Source organism: Onthophagus taurus, chromosome 7, assembly GCF_036711975.1.
Source record: "Onthophagus taurus isolate NC chromosome 7, IU_Otau_3.0, whole genome shotgun sequence".
Taxonomy (NCBI): Eukaryota; Metazoa; Arthropoda; class Insecta; order Coleoptera; family Scarabaeidae; genus Onthophagus; species Onthophagus taurus.
In genome coordinates, this window is record NC_091972.1 from 17,731,786 (window position 1) to 17,743,020 (window position 11,235).

Below are 11,235 nucleotides of genomic sequence, written 5' to 3' on the forward strand. Positions count from 1 at the left end.
AAGTTTCCTTGAGATAAAAAAAAATGTTTTATGAGATATGAGATGGTGCAAAAATGCACCATGCACCACAACAACACAAAAATATTTTGATTATCATTTATTAACTAAGTAACAAATTAGTCATAAATAATAATAGTAATACAACATAATACTAACAAATACCACCTTTAGTATGAAGTTTAACATCAAAAATATTTATACTAAAATTGGTGCAACAACGCACCAATGGGATGAATAGTATAATCATTTACTGTGATACTTCGCAAAGCACTCTTCATGTAAATCAACTTACTACACATATCTGTACCTTAGGAGTAAAGAATCGTAACTCCAATTTTTGTCAATATCGAGTTAATACTTTTTTCAACGTATCAGAAGCGTAAACTATAAAGGATGTCTCGAAACTCAACGTCAAGCGGGCACCGGGTGAGATGCCAACCCATACCTGTTCTGGTAAAAATGAGAAAAAAATAAGGTAATAGATCTTTAGGTATTACGGTCAGAAATGTTCGCAATTTAATAGTGATTTTTTTTAATAATGTATTCCTTGTGAACCATGCTACTGTAGAAGTCACAAATCAAACAACAAAAATCGTTAGTTTTGCAAAAAAATATATTAATTTGATTGAGTTAAGGTTGAAAGAATTTATGTCTATCAAGTTTGACACACGAATTCTAAAAAAAGGAGTAGTACAACACCCTTGGCAAGTACCGTATTTTCTCGAATCTTATCCGCACTCGAATCTAATCCGCACCCCAATTTTAAAAATGCATAGTGGTAAAAAAATTTAGTTTGCGAATGTAATCCGCATCTTTCTCTGAGCAATTCGACAACACCAAAACGATGCGATGTTTGTTGTTAACCATAAATATATATTTTTTCCGTTGACTGACGCTGATGCACCTAAAGAAACCTTGTTTACGACGAGTTTTTATTGGACTAAACTTTAAATTTACCAAGCCAGAAAAAATTGGAAAATAAATATAATTTTAAAAATAAATAGTAATGCCTAGCACGAATTCAGTTCATATACCGCCCTCGTAGTAGCTCGAACGTGGTGTGTGTTTAATTATACATATAACAGCGTAATTATGGAAAAAAAGTAGCAAAAATCGAAGAGGTTCTTCTATACAGCGAAGTTTAAAGAGATGTTATTAAGTTAGCGTTAAAAGAAAGAAATCGAAAAGCTGGTACAATTTTTGCCCTTAATGAGAGTAACGTTGCGGCTGTTGTGGAAAGACAAGGCAGCTATTGCAGACTGTGAGGCATCGTGCAAAAAATTTACCGGGTCAAAGAAGAGACGATTTCATGAAATTGACGAGGCAGTTTTCTGGTTCTCTCAAGAAAAACGGAAGGAGAGACTAAAAAAATTTTAATACTAGCAAAGGTTGGACAAACTACAATTTCCCAAAAGCTCCTAATGATTTTCAAAAAAATTACAATTTGTCTCAAACTGTCAATGCCGACGATCTGGATATGTCTCCCAATTACACACTGGAAAGAAGAGGTGTGTGGGAAATTTCCTTAGAAACGAGTGGTTGCGAAAAATTGCGCATAACATTGATGCTAGCAGTAACAAGTGATAGGGAAAAATTGCTGTCATTACTAATATTGAGAAAAAAGCCATTCTGAAATCCGAAACACTTCCCGAATGACGTCTTAGTTAGGGCACAACAAAAAGGATGGATAATAGAAAAGCTTATGATGGAATGGTTAAGACAAGTATGGAGTCGTAGACCAGGAACACACATGGAAAACGATCCCTGAAAACAATATTATAACATCATTTAAGAAGTTTTGTATAACCAATGCTTTGGACAGATCCGAAGATGACGTAATATGGGCAGAAAATGATACATAAAAATGTAAATATCGTTCTAAAACCCTTAACAGTGTTAATTACACACTGGAAAGAAGAGGTGTGTGGGAAATTTCCTCAGAAACGAGTGGTTGCGAAAAATTGCGCATAACATTGATGCTAACAGTAACAAGTGATAGGGAAAAATTGCTGTTATTACTAATATTGAGAAAAAAACCATTCTGAAATCCGAAAGACTTCCCGAATTACGTCTTAGTTAGGGCACAACAAAAAGGATGGATAATAGAAAAGCTTATGATGGAATGGTTAAGACAAGTATGGAGTCGTAGACCAGGAACACACATGGAAAACGATCCCTGAAAACAATATCATAACCTCATTTAAGAAGTTTTGTATAACCAATGCTTTGGACAGATCCGAAGATGACGTAATATGGGCAGAAAATGATACATAAAAATGTAAATATCGTTCTAAAACCCTTAACAGTGTTATTGTTATAATGCGATTTTATTTTACTATTTTCCAAATCGCAACTATACGACTGCGAATCTAATCCGCACTCGATTGTAATCCGCATTTGATTTTAGAGCATATAAAATTTGTAAAAAGGGTGCGGATTAGATTCGAGAAAATACGGTAATTTTAAAAGATGGCCTGTTTAGTGCAGTTTCCAAAATGGTACAACACTTGCCATTTTTCTTGTCATAAAAAATATTATTGCCTGTTTTTCTGCAAAAAAACACGTTATTTAAAAAATTCATACTTTTGTATGTTCTTTGTATTTACTTTTTATTTCCTATTAACTTTGTATGAAGATGTGCCAGTCAATATCTACGAACTACAAAATGTGGTTTCAACAAGATGGTTGCCCTTATGTCTTGCAAAAAGACTCTTTCAAATAAGGTTAACCTAAAGACAAACCTAAACAAACAAATTTATTTATTATTAATTTTATAGCATTATTTTCTTAAAACTAAGGCAAATGCTCAAATAATTTGCCGTCGTCACAGAAAAGATCTTTTTACTACTTGTGCAAATCTCTTTGCATTTATTTCTTCTGCTGCTCTATAAATATTGTGACGCAGTTCGGCAAGATTTTCAATCGGTTTTTAATACACTGTTTCTTTTATGCAATCCTAATAAGAAAATCAAGGGGATTTAGACCCAGAGAATGAATAGGCCACCTAATCGAACCACGACTCCCAATCCATCTTTCTGTGTAGTCTGTTTACAATCCCGTACAGGACAAGCATAATGAGCTGGGCAACCATTTTGTTGAAACCACACTTCTCTGTAGATATTGAGTGGCACATCTTCTAACAAAGTTGTTAAATCATTTTGGAGGAAATACAAATAACATACGAAAGTATATAATAATATTTTTTAGGAAAAGAAAAATGGCAAGTGTTAAACCATTTTGGAATCCTGACTAAACAGGCCATCTTTTAAAATAATTTGCCAAGGATGTTGTACTAGTCCTTTGTTTAGAAATCGTGTGTCAAACTTAATAGACATAAATTATTTCAACTTTAACTCAATCAAACTAATACTTTTTCTTGCAAAACTAACGACTTTTGTTGTTCGATTTGTGACTGCTATAGTAGCATGGTTCATGAGGAATACATTATTAAAAATATCACTATTAAATTGCGAACATTTCTGACCGTAGTACCTAAAGATATGATGTACGGGAACGATTTTTAACATTTTCAAAAATATGTCTATTATCACTTAACTAATTGTAAGAAACATAGAATTTTTTTCTTATTTTTACCAGAACAGGTATGGGTTGGCCTCTCACCCGGTGCCCGCTTGACGTTGACTTTCGGGACACCCGGTATGTAAGATACTATACTGCATTGGAAATTGTCGTAGAGGTAAAAAGTCGTATCTCGAAAGAACGGTTACGCACAGTTAAATATTCAGCTAACCTAAAGTAGTAAACAATCATATCTTTATCCTGTTGTTCTATTAGTGAAATAGTGAAACCACAAAGTGCTATTAAGAGGTAGACAATTAGTAAATCTTGAATTAGTTTTTACTAATGATTCTACAAATCTAGGTGAGTTGAAATTCATTAAAATATTATCCTTTTTTTACACAATTTAACAGAAAAGTTAGGTTATGTTAGAAATTACACCTACAACATGAACTACAACAAAATAAAAATACTGAGTTCCCAAGATGCCAACATATATATACAAAATAATAACATAGAACGTGTAAACGAATACACACACTTAGGCCACACTATTAGAAGTAAAGAAAACCAGCACGTAGAAATAACAAGGCGTATAAAACTGGCGTGGACAGCTTTTGGCAAACTGCGACACATTCTAAGAAACGATACGTTGTTATGACACGTGTATCCTGCCTGTACAAACATACGGACTGGAAACAATCTGTCTAACAAAGCATGTGCAAAGAAACTCTTAACAACTCAAAGAGCTATGGAGCAATGCATGCTTGGCGTCTCACTAAGCGATAAAATAAGAAACGAAAACATCAGGAGACAAACAAAGGTTACTGATATAACTCTAGAAGTGGCTAAGATGAAATGGCAATGGGCTGGGAATGTGGCCAGACTGGCTAGTGACAGGTGGGCATATAGAGTAACAGTGTGGAAGCCTAGATAAACTAAAAGAAGTGTAAGACATCCACAAAACGTTGGGTGAACGGCATTACGGAAGTGGCATGATGAGAGAGACCTATGTTCAGAAGTGGATGATCACAGGTTGATGAAGAGAGAAGATGTATATCCTAATTAAGCTCGTGCAGATTAGCTGCCTGGGCTTCTAATAATATTTTAATAAGAAACTTACTTATTACATACTGCCTCAGTAGCTCAAACAAATATATTAACACTGACAAGAGGAAACCGATCTAGACACATTGCAGAAGCCGATAACATCGAGCCGGTTGTGGAATTTGTATACTTGGTGATGGAACAGAGCTTGGATGAAACTCTTAGAAAATTCATCCGCCACCATGCATGGGAAAAGATCTTGAAAACGCTGAGAAGATGAAGTGACCGATCGAGCGAGCTACTAAGGGTGAGAACGATAATAACAATAATAAACAATTTATCGCAACATACATAAAAAGGTATTGATTACAAAGGTAGCTGTACCAATTGAAAGTGACTGCACAATTTTCAAGTGTAAACCACTATAACATTGTAACCTCCTGTGCTTCGGCGACCTTCGCAATCTGCTAACACAGCACTAAATTTATGATAAAACATTATTGACAACTTGTATAAAAACTAATTTAAATATTCATTAACAATTTACATAAAAACATCAAGTAGCATTGATTTACATATGTAGTATATTAATACATTAGTCTTGCATAAATACATAATAATCAGTTATAAAGTAGATTTCAATTAGTTTGTTTTGTTTTATAAATAATGAATTATTCGAAACGACAGATTCGTACTGTATTTATACTCGAGTTTTCAATCTTCTACTATTTCGTCGAGTCGTTTATACCTTTTACCAATTTTATGATGGACTCAGAGTCAACACTAGCGAATTTAATGAGAAAATAGTTACAGAAAGAAAGCAGAAGGCAGGGATATGGAAGAACTATATTGTGCAGTCCTTTGAAGACGAAAGACGAGAAATTAACCTGGAAGAGGTGGAAGGCGAGTTGAGTCTCGACATAATAAAAGACGAAGTACTGACAGGTCCGGAGCAACTGCCAACGGAAAGTCTTAAACTAATAGGGGAAGATCAGATTCACATTCTGATAGAATTAATAAACACCGTATACAGAACAGGAATGATACCAAATGAGTGGTTGCGATCAACTTTTATTGCACTTCCAAAAAGAGAAGAGTGCTAAATACAGCTCTTATTATCGCACCATAGGTCTTACCGAAAGTTATCCATAACAGAATATACAGGAGACTAGATATAAACATCAGCAACATACAATTTGGATTCCGTAAAGGCCTAGGAACAAGGGAAGCACTGTTTACTGTTAATGTTATGGCACAAAGATGCCGAGACATGAACCAGGACCTATATGTATGCTTTATTGAAATTGTTGAATAGGAATGCAATACTGGGCTGTCTGATTGATGTGCGTACCAATCAAACGAATTATTCAACGAATTAAATTTTCCTTCAACTTCAGCATCTGAGACCATATGCCTATAATACAAAAAAAGAAGGAAATGAAATTGCACTAAAAAACACTTTTCATGGACACCTGTATAACCAAATCTATAATAAGAAGATGATTCACAAATCCTTAGATGTTGCTAAACTATTTCTAACTCACAAAACAATGATAATTAGTATTCTTAACTTTATATTCACACGATATCACAAAGCCTTTTATAAAGTTAGACTTATCTGGGCACAACTGTGAATAAAGACAACAACAAGTCTTGAAATACGAATTAGAATCGAGCAGGCAAGGAGTACATTCGTAGAAATAAAGAGGCTTTTATGTTGCCGGGATTTAAACCATAACTTGAAGATATGATTGTGGAGGTATTACGTTTTGTCGGTGCTGTACTATGGGATGGAGGCCTGGACTCTGAGAGGGATCGATGAAAAGAGACTAGAAGGATTTGAGATATATCGACGAATGCTAAGAATCTCATGGACAGAGAAGATAACCAACGTAGAAGTGATGAGACGGATAAGAAAGGAGAAGGAGGTAATTGAGACAATTAAGCAGAGAAAACTGTTATATTTGGAACACATCATGAGAGGAGAAGACAAAACTGGTTAAAAAACCTGAGGGAATGGTATGGCAGCAATAATAACCAGCTATTTAGATATTATGCGGTCTCAAAAGCGAAAATTGCCTTAATGATTGCCAACCTTCGGAACAGAGAGAGCACCTAAAGTAGAAGAAGAAAAATCTTATTAATCTAAACGTAGAACAAATTGATTGTCAAAATTTAATAATTTTCATAAAAATTGTGCACACTCCAGAACTCGTGATGTTATCTCTCTTGTGTCTCAGATTGCGCGATATCGCGTTAGGTGACCTGTGTCGCTTTGAACCTTGTATGGCACTGATAGAACAACAATATTTATAAAATGTCCATTAGATGTACAAAATACAGCAAAAACTACAAGGTAAATCAACACTTCCGGATTGGAATTTCCTTTGATTGGAATTTTATATATGAATATTCTGCTCTTCAGGTGTTTTTTTTTACCACTTTTTAAGATCTTGAACAATTTTGTCCGCCATACTTAATCAGTTCCTTTAGAATATTGTCTGAACCCTGAGATGTTCCATTTTTCAGGGACTTTTTTGTAGTTTGATCCAATATACCTTATCTTCTTGCTGCTTGCGGAAGTTAATAATAAGAGCGAAATTGAAGGCAACGCAAAAATAGCAATGCACACTACCTTGTGTGAAGGCATGCAATAGGCAATGAGAGATAGGGAGTTGAATAGGAATGCAATACTGGGCTGTCTGATTGATGTGCGTACCAATCAAGCGAATTATTCAACGAATTAACAATTTTCCTTCAACTTCAGCATCTGAGACCATATGCATATAATACAAAAAAAAGAAGGAAACGAAATTGCACTAAAAAGACACTTTTCATGGACACCTGTATAACCAAATCTATAATAAGAAGATGATTCACAAATCCTTAGATGTTGCTAAACTATTTCCAACTCACAAAACAATGATAATTAGTATTCTTAAGTTTATATTCACACGATACATAACATTAACATAAAAATTTACAATGTACAATTAATGTTAGCGAAAGAAACTTTCAGAAATTAGGTTTGTATGTGTTAAATGGATATTTATATGATGACACCAACAATGTCAAGGAGACGACCTTTTTATCTAATAAATTGCAGAAATCGAAAGACTTAAACCGTACGATTTCAAATAAAACATGTTTTTGGCGCATTGTAAATCAAAATATAAACAATATTATCAAAACATGTGAATTTAAAAATATGTCATTTTTTTCAAATTCTTTGTTAATGTGTTAAAAATAAATACGTAATCCACATTGTACTTAGAACGTGGTAAATGTATTTAATTACTGTTTGAATCAGACTCTCTTAATTAGTAATATTTTTAATACCTTTGTTTTAAAAACGATGGGTTCGTCAATCGACGAATCGGATTCGAATTCTCCCAAATTTGGCACCTGAGACGATGGCTGATTGGGTTGGTTGACATTTTGCATTGTTATTCCGTTCGAAAAGAGAATTAAACATAAACATGATAGCGCTATTTGGAGCGCCATTGCGAACACTTCTGAACCAAGTCGATTCTACACTCTAATATAATCCTATTATATTGCGCTCTTCCGTTTTATAGGAACGGTACATGACCATGAAACTATACAAAACACTGTAGCGACATCTACTGCTTTAAAGTGGCGATTTCAAAGCTACTTTGCTTATTGATGTGGATGCTGAAAAATAGATGGGGCGATTAAAATAAATTAAATAGATAAGTATTTTAATAAATACTTTGGGTGTTCACAATCGAGTTTTCATGTCAATTAAACGTTTTCTTCGTAAAGATTAACTTTAAGAAACCATTGATAATTATATAATGTGAAAGTACAATTTAATATAGGTAGTTTCCGCTAGATGGAGGAAGTAACCATTTAAAGTACAATTAATTTTGTCTAAAAAATAACATTAATTATAACAAAAATTAAGAAAGAAAGTTAATTATCCATTAAAATCAATCAACTTAGCTTGTATTTGTTTTAATAAATCACTCCGCTCTTTCCATGTACCCAAAAATTTAAATTTGAGGTGATAAAAGTTAGGTTACGTTTTCAATTTTCTTCGCCGATCAATGTGGACAGGAAAATCTTGGAGAACCTAAAATCACTTTAAATAAACAGCCGCGTATTTAAACACATATTTTGATGTTTTCTTTTCGTTCAATTACACTTCTTTTTTATAAAATTTGGCAGTTTTAGGAAGAAACGCAACTGGCGATTATAAAATGTCAAAAAAAAATTGGTATGGGTGGTTGTCGCTAGATGGGGCGACGAAACGCTTAAAAAGTTTTTTTTAAGAATTAAAATTAATTAACATCTCACAATTTTTTTTCCAGATAATTAAATTTACAAATTAAATTTTAAAACATATCACAATAGTTTCAAAATATCATCAGTTTATAATCCCTTTGTTAATTTTATTTAAATTTGATATGGTTGGTATATTTGATATGTCAATCAATTTAAAAAAAAATTCAATTGCCATTTAGCAAAAAAGTAAGGTTATGTTAAAAACTTAAAAAAATGATATCTATATATCATATATACATAAATGTGGACTGTTTGGAGTCTAATAATACATTCCTATCATTTTTACACATTCTGTTGTAGGCTTACATCATCACACATACTAGTTTTAATGCAATGGCAAATAAAAAGAAGCAGGATAACCATCTAAGTGTTGAAATGAGTTTGAAGAGATGTAGACCAAACTCGATGCAGCAAACTACAAAATAACACGTGATATGGAGAATGAGTAACAATACTTTTTGTTCCCCATATCGAGTATAAATACGAAGAGTAATGTTAGTAAAGGTTAGTAGAATATCTACAAGGAGCGGGAAAATTGTGGGAAATAAGTTGACAAGCAAGCAAATTTATGAGCACATACAAAGGTTTCCTGCTCAAATAACGTCACAGTTGTTAGCGTTCTTTTATGTGTGGTGCGGCTTTTGTACGATAGATGGCGTGGGGAGGTTCTTGTGGTGTGTATATTTAAAAACTGGCACATATGTAGTCATAAGGTTTAGAGTAGAGTAGTTTAAAAAACCGTTGGATTAAGTGTAACCGTTGGATAATAAAGAGTTGTTTAGCCATTCAGAGGAGTGTGTTTAAATAGTTAACATATCAGAAGTGGGATAGGGATAAGTTCTACTGTGAAGTGTACAAAAGTCTGGATCTACTGTGAAGTGCCCAAAAGTCTGGACCTACTGTGAAGTGCCCAAAAAATCTGGACCTACTGTGAAGTGCCCAAAAGTCTGGATCTACTGTGAAGTGCCCAAAAGTCTGGACCTACTGTGAAGTGAAGTGCACAAAAGTCTGGACCTACTGTGAAGTTAAGTGCACAAAAGTCTGGACCTACTGTGAAGTTAAGTGCACAAAAGTCTGGATCTACTGTGAAGTGCCCAAAAGTCTGGACCTACTGTGAAGTGAAGTGCCCAAACGTCTGGATCTACCGTGAAGTGATTTTCGCTGGACAGATTCCACGTCTAAGATTATACTGGACTTATGAGTGATCCACATAGTGAGTTGCCGTCAAACAACACCGAACCGAATAAAGCAGAAACAGGGGGCTTTTGTTTCAATTTAAACGAAGCAGGAACATCGACCATGGCGGAAAATTCAACTGGAATAGACGGCGGAAATATGCAGAACGTGTTGATCGCACTGACCGAATGTTTGCGAGAAATGCGAGCCGAGACTAATACCAGAAAAGCCGAACTTGCAAGTAGTAAACCAGAGCAATTCCAAATAATGCCTGACTTAAACAAAACCATTTCAACGTTCGATGGAGATGTTGATTTGTTGTGCGCCGCAGAATGGATACAAGGTATCGAAAATAGTGCTTCGATGTATAAGTGTCCGGAAAAGTATTGTGGTACAACACCATGATGGACAAGGACATTTCGGAGTGGATAGAACGATGGCGAGCATTCAAAAGTATTATTGGTTTGGAAGCATGAGATCATACGTGAAACGTCATATTCGAGCTTGTGTTGAATGTTTGTTATCAAAGATTCCAAGTGGGAAGAAGCCGGGAGATGGCGAACCGACAAAGCTACAAGATAAGTACCGAGGGCCGTTAGAAGTGATCGCCGTACTGCCAAGCGACACATATCGAGTGGCAACTTTGGACGTAGAAGACCAGCGAAAGTTTGCCACAACTGCCCATGTATCGCAATTAAAAATATACCAAAATCATGAGGAGTCGGATGATGAAACCGATGAAGAATCACCCTCAGATGAGAGTGAGAAGGAGCAAGACGATCCGCCTTGTCGCAGTACTTCAAAGATAGAAATCGGAGAGGAATCTACAACTCGACGAATACGAAGAAAACCCACATATTTAAATGATTATGAAGTATAACATCGCGCGGGTGCGCGATTAACATCAGGGTGGCCGAGTGTTAGCGTTCTTTTATGTGTGGTGCGGCTTTTGTACGATAGATGGCGTGGGGAGGTTCTTGTGGTGTGTATATTTAAAAACTGGCACATATGTAGTCATAAGGTTTAGAGTAGAGTAGTTTAAAAAACCGTTGGATTAAGTGTAACCGTTGGATAATAAAGAGTTGTTTAGCCATTCAGAGGAGTGTGTTTAAATAGTTAACACAGTATTTTCTAGACTTGTGATTAAGATTGAGATTAATGGTAAATTTGAAGTTCTGACTTTGA

At 34.8% G+C, this 11,235-nt stretch overlaps 1 protein-coding gene across 1 annotated transcript in view; it reads right to left on the minus strand.

Annotated features, from left to right (window-relative positions):
- The window catches only part of LOC111414678 (uncharacterized), a 28,959-nt gene extending 20,505 nt beyond the window's left edge, over window positions 1-8,454 (minus strand). The window contains exons 1-2 of the mRNA XM_023046076.2: window positions 8,300-8,454; window positions 7,906-8,241 (exon numbers count right to left, since the gene is read on the minus strand). Of these exons, the coding sequence (XP_022901844.2) occupies window positions 7,906-8,070 (165 nt within the window). The 5' untranslated portion in view covers window positions 8,071-8,241; window positions 8,300-8,454. The remainder of the gene's footprint in view (window positions 1-7,905; window positions 8,242-8,299) is intronic.
- Window positions 8,455-11,235: the final 2,781 nt, after the last annotated feature.